The sequence below is a fragment of the Ambystoma mexicanum genome, chromosome 7p, assembly GCF_040938575.1.
Source record: "Ambystoma mexicanum isolate Mex_15411 chromosome 7p, UKY_AmexF1_1, whole genome shotgun sequence".
NCBI classification, from domain to species: domain Eukaryota; kingdom Metazoa; phylum Chordata; class Amphibia; order Caudata; family Ambystomatidae; genus Ambystoma; species Ambystoma mexicanum.
Window position 1 is genome coordinate 608,003,389 of NC_090939.1, and position 16,228 is coordinate 608,019,616.

The 16,228-nt window shown below is 43.8% G+C and overlaps 1 protein-coding gene across 1 annotated transcript in view; it reads left to right on the forward strand.

Annotated features, from left to right (window-relative positions):
* Positions 1 to 13,311, forward strand: part of RP2 (RP2 activator of ARL3 GTPase) — a 300,342-nt gene extending 287,031 nt beyond the window's left edge. The window contains exon 5 of the mRNA XM_069636616.1: positions 12,728 to 13,311. Coding sequence (XP_069492717.1) covers positions 12,728 to 12,811 — 84 coding nt within the window. The 3' untranslated portion in view covers positions 12,812 to 13,311. The remainder of the gene's footprint in view (positions 1 to 12,727) is intronic.
* Positions 13,312 to 16,228: the final 2,917 nt, after the last annotated feature.

Genomic DNA, 16,228 nt, shown 5'->3' on the forward strand with positions numbered 1-16,228 from the left:
GTATACTATTCTGCGAGAATCCAATCCACAACGAATCTGAAAAAATAAATGTTTAGAATCAAGGACATAAAAAAACAACTTCATGCAACAGCATCTTACCCTTGTAAACCCTGCGTCATAGCTTTACAGCCCTCCTAAGAGCAAAAATAAAAGCAATACAAGAGGCCATTGACGCATCTCGCTGGACCACAAACCCCCTACCAGAAACCAGCCCCCCCAACAACCAACACTCAATCGATTTGAACCGATAAGCGAGGAAATCTTCATCAAACTATTGAAAGATACAAACATAGCCAGATCTCCCAGTGACCCATGCCCACAGGATGTCTTAAAAAAGAAGCTACTCACCTACAAAACACCAGCCCTCTACATTCTGCTACTAATGAATCTTGTGCTAAACACAGGAATAGTACAAAATGTATTCAAATCAGTCGTACATCAAACCTTTCCTAAAAGATGAGACAGGAAATATAGATGACCCTAATAGCTACAGACCCATATCAAACCTACTGGTCCCAGTGAAAATCTTGGAGAACCACGTGTACAAAGAATCAGCTGTGCTTTCCACATGGGACAACTTAAAAATTAACACAGACGACAACATCCAATCGTCCCTCAAATGTCATGACCAGTACCTTCGAGAGACACTGCAACCCATCACTCGGGACTTCACTAGGAACTTTGGGGCATAAGAAGCACCCTAACCAGATTAAAACCCGGGGACATCAAGAAAGGGTCACCTAGACCCTGTCCTGGCGCCATTGGTACAGGGCTCATGGTAAAGGATTCAGAAGCCTGTTAGACAAAACCAACACAGGCTGCCAACAGGCCGAACATCTTTAACTGCTGCCTCAGGAATGAGTGTGGCAAGTATGGGCGTGGCCAGCAGAACGTGCTCCAAGATCTTGGGTGTGGCTGGGCCTGGCTATATAAACCGCACCCAGGCTTTGCCAGTCGCTTCGCGTTAAACAGCCCATGGCAGCAGAACACTCTCCGCTGAAATCCGATCCACAGAAAGAATTCCAGCAATCTGCGAGCACGTGAAGACTCCTGCTTACCTGAACACTTACCCTGTGATCATGAGCGCCTGCAGCGGATATGCGATTTACCTGAATACTTACTCTGTGATCCCCGGTGCCTGCAGCGCATCCGCGTCATTCTCCATCTCGCACTACAGCTGATTCAGCTTCCGGCATCGTCTCCGACGTTCCGCTCCTTCTTCTGCACAGCCGTCGCACCTATGGATAAAGAGAGAAACAAGGTTAGTCCAGTGAAAAAGAACTCGCGAGCAACGCTCTCTCACGCCACCACAGCATGCATACCTCTCCACAGCGTCCGACGCTTCACGCAGCAATTCCATCTATGCTTTTGCTGTTTACACTATATCCGACGTCCGGAACCTGTTGGAAGAGAAGAGAAGAGACATTGGTATTATACATAAGGTACATTAGAGAACACAAGGGAACATGGAATAACGAACTGTGATCCTAATTGCACTTGAACTGCAAGAACATTAGGAAAACTGATTACCAAAGTGCACGGAAGCAACACCAAGCACTTGTTGGGCAAAGAAAGACTCACCAACTGCACAGAAGCACTTCAAAGCGCTCCCACAGCAGGACTGGGCAGCTCTCAAATACCGGATCAGTGGAGCAACTCGATCCAAAAGAACATTGAACCGGATCAGTGGAGCAACTTGATCCAAAAGAACATTGCCCCTCTGCCAAGACAAGCAGGAAGGAGAGCACATCATTAAAATCTCTAAGGTGAGCAGTCACGACATTAAGGTAACAAGAAACCATATCTGGGGATGCAAGGGAAGGGTCCACCATTGAAGGCACCAGACCCCTTATATTTCTTCTATTTCTCATCAGGAGCTGACACCAGGCCAATCCAAGAAAAGACAAGTGCACCAGAGCAGACCAGTCTAGGGAGTGGAGTATAACCACGCTGGAACAGACCAACTGACCTTGCTCGCATTCAACGCCTCCGCAGAGACAAGGTGAGCATAACATCATACTACTGGCCATATCAGCTGTCTTTGATACATCAAACACACAATTCTAATCAAGAGACTGGAAGAATCCGATATTCAAAGCTCTGCAGTACAATGGCTGAAATCCTTCCTCACCGACCGAACTAAAAGAACCCACGTTCCACCGTTTACACCAAACACAAAAAATGTCACCTGCAGTGTAGCACAAGGATCAAGCCTCTTCCCACTCCTCTTCAACATTTATATGACCCCCCGCCCCCAATAAAACCCATTCAAATGCATGGCCTGACACCCTACAACTATGCAGACGACACCCAACTCATCTTCAAGATAACGAACGACAAAGACCCTGACAACCCCCTCAATAAATGCCTCACTGACATAGACACCTGGATGGCAAACAATAACCTCAAACTAAACCAAACCAAAACAGAAATAAAGATTTCCCAATGAGAAGACAGCCCAACACAAGCATCCCTCACCTAGCCCGCAAGAATGGGAACCCAACTGGAGACGTCACCAGTGATTAAAAAATCTGGGAATCCTCATGGACAACGGCCCCATCTTGGAACCACAGGACAACGCAATATCAAAAAAATGTCTACCTTCTGCAATTAATATGAGGGACCCTCCCCTACCTATTTTTTCACACAGAATCCTTGCAATCATCTGCTTAGTATTATCTAGGATAGACTACGCAAATAGTTTCTATCCAGGAAAAGCCTCACCACATCCAAGCAGAGCTCCAGATAAGATTTTGAGGTGGGAGTATTTTACTCTCTATTTTTAAACTTTTAGAGTAAATGTGATTTAAAGAGAGTAAAAATGACTTTTCTCCGTCGCAAGAAAGTAAAATGTATGCAACATCCAGCCGACGTGTGAAAAAACTGTATGGAAATCATTACTATGCGGCAGCTTTCTGCATTGTGACAGAATACACCTTTCATTATTTCTGGCCATTTGATCTCCCTGTATATATTTAAATGTTGAAATCACAAAAAACCTAGGCAATTATATAGTAAAGCATACATGAATTTGTATTGTCTGTTTTGAGATTCGATAGCAGAATTATCTTTTGTTGTTTAATGAAAGTCCTAATTTCCTGGAGCTATTACTACCTAATGGTATGCCGATGTTATGATACAACAGTGCAGAGAGGCAAGGACTCCATGCTAAATTATATATCTAATCTAGTGGTCAAATGGTTATTTATATAGCTCTTTTGGCAAAGAGCAGTACATAGAACATATTTATCACACCACCAAACCAAAGTCGGTACTCCTTTATCGACCTCGAAAGGATGAAAGGCTGAGTTGGACTTGCAGGGATTCAAACCTGCAACCCACAGATCACGCAGAGATTGCAGCAATGAGTGCTCAAACGGCTTAGCTATCTTACTGGCTAGCATCCTTCAGAGGTTGGTTAACTGAGTATCGACTGAGGTGTAATGATCACAGTACCTAGATGTATGACAAACCATTTATGAAGCGCTACATAAAGTTAAATACCTATCTGGATTATCACAGGGACAGGTTTTGCTCAGTTTCCATTACCAATGTAACTTTCATTTGTTTGTTTTTGAACAGCGCTTGCACTTTCTTGAGAGTCAGATTTTGGATGTTTTATTTGTTGTGTTGAAGATTTGAGAGGCTAGAACGCCTGTGATCAGTGTAATGACAATAACTCACCCTTGAGCAAAGAATCTGCCGCCAGTGACCATTTATAGTAATGTACCACATTGACTGCAAGGTTGAATGGATGTAAACTAGACTGTGCATAGTCATCATTTTACACACTGTTTTTATAATTAGACTGTAAATTAAATTAGAAGTGTAAAAATGATCTGCCTCTGCATGATTATGCCCACAGCACCGGAACGCTGAAAAATACAGTTGTGCAATACTGGTTTGCTTTCACTGGAAAAAAAGCACAATTGCAACTTAGTTTTCCATCTTATTAATTATACAATCCTAAAATTCTAGGAAAACATGCACAGTGCTTCTGAAGCTGAATGGAAAGAAACCATTCCTTTTATCAGTGTGCAGTTTATTTTTTTGAAAGGCTTCAGAGAAATACATTCTGTTTCAGATGTGGCTTGCAATTACATCCATGTAGATAAAAATCGCAAGAAGCCTTCTGGTTTCTGTCAAGTAACCTGACCTTTGCACTGCCCTCTGCTCTAAACCTGTGTGTAAATATACCCAGGAAAATAATAAAGCTGGCATATTTACAAGATTTTTGTGCGTAAAAAGGCCTGGTACTCGCCTTATCTGGAGCCCTGCATCCAAGACTACTCTTAAGACTAAATAGAAGAGACCACATCACACCGTCCCAGAGAAGACTAGACTGGCTACCAGTGAATAAATACATCATCTTCAAAGCCGTATGCATTGCCCATAAATCAATATATGGGCAAGGAGCTGATTTTATCCAAGCAGAAATCACCCAATACCAACCGTTAAGAGACTTAAGATCTAGCAGTGACCACCAAATAGAAACAAAACTGTATGAGAAAAGAGAATTCAGAGTACCCACCTTCTCCTATCTGATAGCCAAACTATGAAACTCGATCCCGAAGGAAATAAGAACAACGAAAGCCCACCTAACTTTAAGGAAATTAATAAAAGCCTGGCTATTCAACTCGCCCAGATAAACATAGACCAACTATACAACAACCACCCTCACGAGCAGACTGCCCAACCCATACAATGGCCACTGCTACCAACCATAAGCAGAAAACAAAGGATAAGTACCGAATGAAAAACAATAACATAGTTACAAATACCCAGAAATTGCCCAACACCCGCTAACCACTTCTCTCTACCACACAAGCCACTCCTCCCTCCTACAGCACACCCCCAGAGGGCTAGTGAAGCAACCCACCAAAACACGCAAACCACACATCACTCTCTAACCAAGCTACAAACCCAATAACCTCAGACAACAAACAACTGAAATACTGGACACCGCCCATCCGGACACCAGTTCAGTGCACAAAACAAAGTACACCCAGAAACCTCAAAATAAGTCATCTGATCCTCCTGGTTCTTCATGCATCAACTGATGAGCACAACATCTATTCTATCCCACTCTTCCTCACTAACCAACCCAAGCCACTTTTCCTTACAGAGCCACATGAGCACCTGGAGACAATGAAAATGACAACAGTGCACGGTATAAATCAACTTAACATGACACATACAGGAATACAGTGCCCAGTCACTTATTTTCCATGGGTCCTCTTCACAGCCATTTAGCTCCCAATTCACTATTTGTATTATGCACCAGGAGGAGGATGCTTTGCCCACTTCTTCCTGATCTGGGGTTATGGTGACCCAATTCACTTTAAAGGTTATGGTGCCCTCCCTCCTACTAAAGAACATGGTGCCCTTTTCACCTGTAAGTGAAGTAGTGCTCCTCCCACTATCTGGGAATTCTTGACCTTCTCTGTCTTGTAAGGGATATTTTTCCCTTCCCGCTACTAACAGGGTGGTGGGGGGTGAAACCCTTCACCACAGGGTGCTTGGAAGCCTTTTGCCAGCATTTTCAAGGAGGCCCACTTCCTAGGTGCCTCTTTGAGTTTATTCCACAGCAGCCTGGACCTTTTTCCCTTGCAACCTGCAGACCCTTCCCATGTCTATTCTCAGGCCCTCCTGCCCAGCTGCTGTTTCACTGAACATGACCCCTTCTGCTTTTCCATTGAAACGCATTGATTCTTCTAGAATGCCCCCCCCCCTTGCCTCCTACACACTGGTTCTGCTTTCCAACTCACATCCCCTGCAATGTCCACACTTTCCTCCTCCTTTCTCTGGCCGTCCTGACTGCTATCCTCTCTCCTGAAATTATATGGGGGTTATGCATTGGTCAGTGCAACTTCTTGATTCCTTCGCCCTATCTGCTGCATTTCCACTACTCACTAATGTTATGAAAGACCTGGTGGCCATCTTTGTGTCAGACGTACTGCCTTCTCGCTAGCTCCATGTTAACTGGCTGCAGACTGTGGATTCAGTTTTTGAGGGACTTCATTCGCACTCGCCGCCCCTATAGTTGGATCTCTGGCACAGCAATGGTAGCATTGCATGGTGCTCCCAGGTCATGAGTGAGGTCCTACTTCTGTACTCTGCATCCTTCTCCTTCATGCCGGTGTCTGGGTGCACTGGATGCTTGTTGTGTTGCCTCATGCAGGGTCCTTCTCTGATGAGGCGGTAACAAGGGCTCTTGCTTTCCTTTGCATATCTTTTGAAAACTCTTGGGTGCTGCTGGTCTTTTATTTTCAATCTCCACAGGTTTTAACACCATATGAACCCCTGGGTTTCCCATGACACAACCATTGACCCAGACCATGCCGTTTTGGGGATAATTACTTACTTGAATCTGCATGTAGGAATGTAGGTGACTAGAAATGTTGTCACAGCCATAGAACACAGGAGGAACTTGCTCCGTTGTTTGAAACCACATCACCTAAATCGATGTATAGGAAGATGGAGTCTCTGCAGCGCCCATACTGTACTGCGTTCATTTAGCTCACAACTCTGGCTATTGCCCTGGTAGACCAGCGTGCCTTCTGGTTTTAGGATGAAAGTCAGTTTGTCACAATACCCATGACGAAGAGTTTGTTAGGATTACAAGTATGTAACTTATCTTTTACGTCATGGGATCTTAATTATTGTTCACACATGCTGAGTAGAATAGAAGGAGACCAGGAAAACATCAAACACAAATTAAACTGTATTCTCTGAGACACATGGGCCCTCTGGCTTCTGTTCTGGCACAAGAATTCAGGCAGTTGTGTAGCAAAGAAATGGACAGACTTCCATGTATCTAACTTATAGAGTTCACAAAATGGCACATTTCTTAAAAGCAGCTGTCATTTCCTTTCTCATCCTAGAATGGGCTGTAGGTTTTCCTCTGCTCTGGGAAAGTTGCTAGTTTTCTGGCAAGTCTGTAGAAGGAAACTATCCACCCATGGACTACTTTGAGGGCTAGAAAGGCTGATTGGACTTCTCATAAGATACAAAGAACTGTTCTGATCCTGTCTAAATACATAGAGGTCTATCTGATACTTCCTAAAGTATGAGGATTTTCTTGCAGCAGACCAAGGGTTGGTGACGATATGGTGGTAAGGAAATAGTTTAATATAAAACTCCAGAGCAATCTATGGCAGATATCCAGGGTGCATTGTAAAAGCGAAACTATTTTTCTGGAAGGATGTGCAAGGTTCATGAGCATGTCCAACCTGTATATCAAGAAATGCACTGGCCTCACCACACGTAGAGGATGAAGGCCTGAAGTGAGCTTCATGTGTCCTTGCACAAGGACTTGAGCCCATGCAGGACTTGTATGACTATCATTTATTTTGGATATTTAAACCAGAATCTAGCTTCTGGAAGCAACGGAGCGAAGCACATCAGTAGGGGGGTTGCAAGCATACACTATATGGTTAAATGAGTGAACCGTCCTGTCATAGCATTTATGATTGGCATATCAGGACAGCAGGAAATACTTACAATTTGTAGTTACTTGGGAAAATGTAACCATGCATCGAGTGGGTTTGGGGATAGAATAGGGGTGTGCTTTAAAGTGTAATTATCGGGTGGGATACTGGGCTGGGTGGGTTTGGGGCAGGCCTATTTTATCGATCGTGAAGTAGGTGCTCCTTGCAAAGGAGAGTCTTGATTTTCCACAGTATTGACGCATATGTTGAGAATATTTGTTACTTGGTTGTTTTTAATTTGCATTTCTGATGGAAGTCAGGCCAGATCCTGTTTTCTGGTTATGTGCTGTCTAAATTAGATGGTACATGGTCTGCCACAGAGGAGGGAGCATGCATGGTGTCACACAGTCATCTTGGTAATGGCGATTGAGGGGGACTGGGGAAATCTGGTGTGAGGGGGCAGAGGAAGCCACCACCACCGTGATGCAACCTCTGGCAGTGGTATATGGGGAATCCGGAATCCCTTAGAACTTCCACAGTCTTGCCTTTGAACCCCCATTGCCTGCCACCTTATCAATCTTTAAAAGGGAAGAGCTGCTGTGCCCAAAAGAAAAAAGTACACCTCATAACGGAGGCTATCCACTAGTGCCATACTGTAAGGGACGTGGGAAGCCCTGAGAAAATCCACCTGCAATAGTTTGAGTTTATTGATCAGGGGACATTTGCAAGCATCAGTCCTTGACTTCGGATCCAGGAGTGAAATGGGACTTTTCAACCAACGCACCGTGGTGTGATTGGTTAGGACAGGTTCCAGAGTGTTAGTTTTGTTGCAGTGAGAGGGGGTGGGGCAGAAGGATGACAAGGAGAAGAGTTGGCGAGAAAGCACCTGTGTTGATAAGTAACATAGGCCAAATAGTAAGAAAGGTACAGAACAGGAGGCTAATTCCAATGAGGTCTGCTGTAGAAAAGTCCAGGCTTTGAGGGAAGACTAATCCAGAGAGCCATCTATGAGCCCTGACTGAAAGGCTGGCAGTAGCCAGGCCTTGAGAGAATAAAATGTAAATTAGCCTTCTGAGGGCTCTAGTCCAGCTACTGGTGGCAGCAGCAAAAGGCACAAGCTCCAACTAAAGTTCTCACCCATAGAGAAACCGTTGTCTGGGGAAGGGTATAATTAAGGCAGTTTTAATCCTACCCAGGTGGGGGGTAGGGAGAGTGACCTAATCCTACATACGATTTCTCCCCCCGCGGTGTACTTCTATCTGAGGAACCCCATAGGGCAAGACAGTCTGGCCTCAGTAAAGCATCAAATGCTCCCAAGGCAAGAGGAGGTAACAATGCAGCACCTTCCCCAGTTGGAGCTTCATAGCTACAGCATCCTAGGAGACCACTCGACCTCTGGAGCATCTGATAGCAAAGACACATGTAGCTGGGGCACTTAAAACTACCATAAGATTGTGAGTGATCTGAAAGACCTCTCTTGGGAGTGTACGCCTGAGGACCGTGTGATTTTAATATAGAGTTAGTACAGTGAACTCAGGACACTAGTTCCTCCTAGAGTAGGACATTCACATGACTTATGTCAGCACCCATCCTGACACTTATTCAGTTAGAAACCTGCCTTACATTCAGTGTTTAGTTTTACCTTACACCCTGTAGGAGTGTCACACCTTACCCTAACATTGCTTACATGAGGAAAGTGTGTACGCTCGGGTGACAATTCCAGACAGGCAGAGACTACTAGACCTAGGACTCTGTAGGGTAGAGTAAGGGTGCTTATTTTGTTGATGCAGATATTCACAGTTATCAAATAGGAGGCCCATTCAGTTTAGGTAGAAATGTTGTGTCCCTAAAATCCTTAAACTGTGATTTGTGTTGTTGCATAAACTGATAATACACCATTTACTTTGTGTGGAAGTATTCCACCCCCACCACCAGACACTTGTGAAAAGGTTAAAGGTATTTAGTATCACCTCTTTTTGGAAAGCTGCAGGACACCAAGACATGGAGCCTGGCGAATTTGGAGGAGGCAGCACCTTCTTTGGGACCCTTACCTCCTCAGGTAAAGTGCTCATAGGAAGGTGCCTCAGCAGGTCTGGACCTTTTTGTGTTCTGAAAAATGCACCAAAATTGTGACTCCAATCGCCCGTGGGAACGGTGTTCTTGGTTGTGCACGTTTTCCCTTTAAATCGGAGCAAAAGAGGACACTCCCATTGAATTTATGGTTTTGTTGCAGCTCGTCAATTCGACCAAGGTAGTGGCCACATCTTCACCTCTATCTGAATGAATGACGCTCATAGCCATAAGTGTTGTGGAGTGCACTTCCTGCACAACCATATACATTGCATTGATTTGGCTTGATTTGAAGGCAGCCATGTTACCTAAAGAACAGCTTGCAGATCAAATTGTTTTTACCAGGGCACAAACTTATTTTGCTCTTGAAATGTGTAGTACGGTCTCACACCAATAGGTGATTTTATCAACCTACATCTACTGGTGATTGCAGCAAAGTTAATCACTTTTGATGTCAGTGAAGAGCCTGTTTTATTTCTCTGTCACGCGTTCTGCTTTGTTTTACTTTTGAGGTACAGACATCTTTGGCCTGTGTAGAAGGCATAGGACTTGTGGCCGGGGTGAGTGTATAGGTCTTGGGCAGATGCAACATTGCATTCGTGATTGCATCCCATACCGAGGCAGAGTCTAGGGACTCCACAGACAAACTGAAACTTCAGGATGGACTTTGCACAGTGTTCGCCCTATTGTGGTTGGAACAAAGTACACGAGAGACACCATTGAAGGACTCCACACCAGAGGAATTGCCCCAGGGTCCCAGTGCACACTCCAGTCATCAAATAAATTCCCCATCAGTAGCGACAGCAATGCAGGGCCTTCTAAAGGATGCACTGCTCTGATTCCCGGGTCAAGCACCACATACAAATCTTGGAAGTTGGAGTAGTACAAAAACGCCTTCTTAAGAACTGATCACATGGTCCCATTGGATCAAGGAGCAGGAACGTGCACAGGTATACTACTGGCTACCTGATTTTTCAAAGTTCAAGAAAGCTTAGTGCAGAGGTCTACTCATTGTCCTCAGGCAGGCCCTCGTTCCTGGTGTTTAAAAAACCAGTTCGAAAAGCACTGGTGCAGAGTGAAAGCTTGTATTGTTGAACTGGGGGCAAGGTCTGACCCTAATCTCCAATCACCCACTTCTGTCTCATTTGTTTGCCAAAAAGAACTGTGGTGGTTGCTGCACACCAACTGTCGTAGCCAGCTTCCAGGGCAAACAAACTGGGTGTGGGTTTCAGGAATATTCCAGACATTATCACCCCTGCCCCTTTTTTTGAGCTTCTGGTGGGCAGTGCACGCGTAAGAAATTGCCCTACATGGTCACTGCCAGTTTCCAGCCAATCACACGGTGCCTACAAAGCACAGTTGCTGGATTTACAACAGACTCCATTAAAGAGCCCCCCGGAACATAAAAGTCTTCCTGAGAGCCAAGATGACTCGAGTTGGTGCAGCGACCATCGTGGGGTGCACTACCACTAACCAGAAGACTTGTCTGGGAAAGATTTGTCATGGGAGACTAGGAGGCACCTTGGTGGTAGCCCCCACATTTGGGGCCTCAAGGATACTGAAAGTGCCGGATACTTTAGTTGGGTCCCCAGAAAGACCTGGAAAGAGCTTACTGCAGAAGAATCTAAAAAATAGACAAAAAGCTCAGGGCACTCATACATAGGCAAAAGGGGGCGAACAGTGTGCACCGAAACAATCAACAGAAAAGCTACCAACAGATGGGAGGATTTGAGGTTGTGCTCCAGCCACCAAAATGTGTATGTTGGGAGAGATGCCTCTATCACAGCTAGCTATCAAGCCTCCTGTGCCAGAGGTAGTTTGCATGTTAAAGGTAAATGGGAACTCAAAAAAGTGATACTCTGACAGAAAAAGCGAGAAATCTTAGCCTGGGAATATTGACAGTTGGCTTCCTACAAGCGAGATCTGTCTTTCTCTCGCTCTGCAACCTTGAATTCTTCCTCAGTGGGTGTCTTCTTAGAGTAAGCGCACATTTTCTGCAAGATCTAAGATCTGTTTAATCAAGCGTTTTTCAGATGACGGGCAAAGAGCCTGCTCCACGTGCCTGTTCCTTTCTGCTCCAAATTGTATATCTCTGACTGGGGAAATATTCTAGGTGCTGAATACAAGTTTGCAGAAAAGATTGATAATTGTCTAATACATCCAATAACATGGATCAGTATATATAAGATCCTGCAGCGTTTATGGAAAACATAAATTGCAGATTGCTGGTATAACATGGTTTCTTTAAAATCGTGTGCCTGAGAAATCTCTAACTAAACAGGATATACAAATACGGGCAAGCAGGTTATTGCAACTTGGTTGCAGTGGCAATAGGTTGAATCACAGAAGGGCCGACCCATCCTTTCACTCTTACGAGTACACTGGGAGTTTTAACACCTGGCATTGCAACTCGTAGGAGTGGTAGAATCTGGTCTAAAGTCCTGCATAAAAACTTGATATTATTGCAAACCTTCGCATTCTTTTCATTATGCCAGATGGACGAGTTACTAGCTGTGATGCTCATTTTGCATTTCAGCGCACACGTGTGCCATTGCTGCTTGTGGCCAAATAATCGGACCGGTCATCAGTTGAAAAAGGAAAAGATGCTGCACATTTAAGCAAATAAAACTACACGGCAAAGCTATGAGAACAAACATGTATGTTCTTTTTAGCTTCACCTGAAAGATTAAAAGTAGGCTGGGTTTTAGTGTTAAAAGTCTGACCAGCCTGCACCTATAGCAGAACCTGGGCTAGTTTGTTGGGACCTGCAAGAGCTGGGTTGGGATGTAGTTGGTTGGGTTACGGGTAGGGAGCTAACAGGAGAAGAAGAGCAAGGTAGCTGTTGCTACAGTGCTGATGCACCTAGATCTAAATAAACTGGGCTTATGTGCAATTAAAGTGTTTTCTGAGACACTGTCTGACAAAGCACAGTCTTGACACACATTATGGTGGTTATGTTTGAGATCAAGTGGGAGTTTGTATGGGGGCCCAGATGAGTACACGTATGCATGCCGTGTATTTAAGCTGTTAGCATGGAGTGTTTCTGTGTTGTGCTTATATGGAGGGCCGATGTGCCTTTTTTATTACGATTGTTATTCTTTCTGTGTTGAGCTCTTGTAGTACTCATTTTATGATTTAAAACCTTTACCCATGTATAAACAAGACAGATAGTTCATGTCTCATGTGTATATCTCTTAAGTGTGTTTTATGTTTCATTTTAATCCTAGGTTTTTGTATCTGAAAGTCAAGCATCAGCTTCTGGAGATGTAGACAACTTTTACAACTTTGCAGACATGCAGATGGGAATATAAAGCTGCGAAGGACACACGGCCTCATTGTTCGCTGTAATTCTCGTGTCTGTCAGCATTTGTATGTTTTTGGTTATTGATTGTGTCTCTCCACACAAGTTGCATTCAGATGTTGTCTTCAAAACTGATACTGAAATTCGGAAAGGAATTCTTTGCTAAAAATATGAAATTGTCTTGAAGAGTCACTCCATGTAGTTCAGTTCTCGTTTTGTATTAGCAGACCTTGCTCATTTGTGCAGATAGTGTTCACTTTTGGAAGGGCGCGCATTTTTTCCTTCACTGTATGTTTCAGCGTTTCTGTGATCACTAGACACTTTTTAACTGGAATCATTTTAGGTAAACTGTGATTTATGTTTTTCTAGCTAGACATTACTAGAGTTCTTATGGAGCCACATTTGCAAGTTTGTTTTTATAAATTCAGTGTTTTAATAATGAGAACAAAACGTTCTGATGAATGATAAAAAAAATGTATATACTGTTAAATTGAAACTTTGTATTTTCGACTTTGTGTTTTATTATTTTTATTTTTTTGTAAGAGGATATATGAAAGAACCACTTCCTCCTCTATCCAACCCATTAGCAAAATGCTGGAAATTATTGTAGTTCCATTGTCTCAAATACTAGAAAAGATTAATAAGCACAGAAAGAGCACTTGCAAGTCGTGTATAAATAAGAAAGGTCTAGGTGCTGTTAGTATAGCCTTTTAGCAAACAATATTGTGCAAGCAATGATCAGGTTTGCATAAATTCGGTATCTATGCATTGGGCACACTTTGTGTGCTTCCATTTTCCATATGTTTCACTAAATTTGCATAGAAATACAATGTGGCCTGTAAAATGACATGCCTGTGCAAAATGAACCAAACCATGCCTTTTCTGCGGGCAGACTCATTGAACGGTTATGGTATAGTGCTGACACCAGGTTGGCTCTGCACCACTGGTTAGGGGTATTGGAGCTCCTCTGCTGAATCATGGCACCCTTTAAAGAGTCGTTGTGATTGACTGTAAATCAGGCAAGTTGTCCCCAGCCTTCACCACTGTAGTATTTTGGAAATGTCTGCATGGAACGACTTGTGCCGCCGCAGTCCTTTCATTCCTTGCATCAGCCGTTCGTTTTGCAGTGCCATGTTGGATTTGACCCACGTCTTACTCATAGCGCTGTGCACAAATAACCTAGTTAATGGGTTCATCAGTACCTAAAGTACAGTTATGCGGACTTTCAGCAACAAAACGAGCCCCAAAATGCAAGCCGAGTGTCTTTTTTTAATCTAATAGATCACAATGTAAGCTAGATTGTGCCACAAGCCAATGTCAAAGGCCTTAACATAGGTCCGAGGTTTTGTGCATCACCAGGCTCCTAGACCCTGAGCTATGTAAAATCCTGAGTGACATCACAATGCATTGTTGGTCATACATATTACACCTAGATAGACTGTTATGAGATGGTCATGCGCGTAGCTAGGGAGTTGACCTATATGTAAAGGTGATTGATCACATTCTTTGTAAGCTCTTGCAGTGCTATTTCTCAGACAAATGCTCTGTGTCCTGAAAGTGTGTTTTTAAACCATCAACAGGCTGGGACTTCAGCAATTTCATATGGAAAGAGTTTTATTGCTTGGCCAAGTAGACCATTTTCTCTTATAATACAATACAATGCAATCAAGTTATTTGACTGCCCACAATGAATGTCTGTGCAAAGCTTACATGCAGTGAAATTCAGTCGTTTGTTTCACATTTTGGTCATTCTAAAAACTCAACTTGACTTTAATATTTGCTGGGTCAGAGGGCCTTGTCCTACATGGTAATCCTTTCTTATTAAGTCCTTCAAATTATATTGACAACAGAAGCCTTTTCAACAGCTTCAAGTGTGTCTACAACAATCGTAGGTAAGAGATCGTGTGCATTTCACTTGTAGGTGTGTGTAACTGTGCTTAAAAGCATGTGATTAAAACTGATCACAATAGAAGGCCTCGCTTCAGCACTTGTACCACATGCATAGGTTCACAGGTACACACATTCGTTAACTAGGGGACTCCCAATTTTGCACCTGGGTACAAAGCTTGTACAGTGTAGAAATGGCCTTCCTTTCTTTGGTTGGTGACCTGGAACCAAAAGGCAGCTAAAATACCAGATAATTAAGTGCTGTATTACTGATATATAGCAGTAAAATGCATCTATAAATGTACATGCTTACCTGAAAAGGGAAACTCTGCAGAGAACAAGCAAGGTTGAACATATCAAAATGACAATTGATTGCAGATGTCTTCTACAGTAGCATATTCGCCAAAGTAACCACGAAAACATCAGTGGAAAGTTCAATATTCCGAAATGCGATTTAGCCTTTTGCTGCATGCAGTGATGAATGCCAGTGGTACCTTTTTATTTTTAGATGTTAACATCCATCAAATCTTAATGGAGCGGCCCAATCCGTCTTTTGCTTTGCTCTGTGCATAATGTGTAATTGTTGCTTGTTTTTCCTAATGGCACAAAGATCCAAATTCTCTTGCAGAACTGATTCACTCGACTCCTTGACCTTGTCCATCATACAAATGGAGAAAGTTACTATATTTACAGAAGTAATTTGTTTCAATTTCGTTACTAGCTGGTTTAGAGCAAAGCCGTTAATGGTTTGCCAAAAGCCAGTTGAATATTATTAGTACCCGGCACTCACGTCCACGGGATTCCACTGAAAGGTGATTGCCTCATTTCCGAGCCATACCTCAGTGTAATCCCCTGGACGCACATACGTGCACTGCCTGCGTTCGTTCCCGGCCGGGGGCGTGGCAGCCCCTTAGCCAATGAGGAGGCTCGAAACGGGGCAATCCCCGTTCCGAGCCTCCCAGCGGCTGGAGGCTGCCTTCGTCCCCCGCCGGGGACTCAGGTATGTTTTTTTCCCTCCTCCCCTGCAAACTATACCCTCCCCACTCCACTTAACTTCTTTTTTCTTTTTTTCTCGGGAGCAAACGCACTAGGAACACTTCTGTTCTCAGCGCATCCGCTCCCGATGGACGCCATGGAAAGGGAAAACGGGCTATGTTTTCCCTTTCCCGGTGGCCCTTTTATTTTACTTTTTCTTTTCTTGTTGTTCGGTTTTGGAGCAGAAAAAAATGCTATTAGTACCCCCAGCTAACGGGCTGGGGTCCTAATGGCAATAAGCCCCTTACTGCCCACTGTAATTTCCCCGAGGCTTTGTTAAGGCCAGAGCGTGCGGCTCCGAGGGCATTACCTGGGGCGGTATTGGCCCGCCATCTCAGGGCTTATTGCCCAAGATAAACCTTCAGCAGCACTGTCCGGATAGTGGACTGATCACTGAATTGCAATAGTCTGCACATAACTGTTTTACGCATCACTATTCATATTTATTTGAACAACTTCCCTTGCAAGAGAAAGATAAATTGGGCTTGGGTGGTTAGGGCCAATT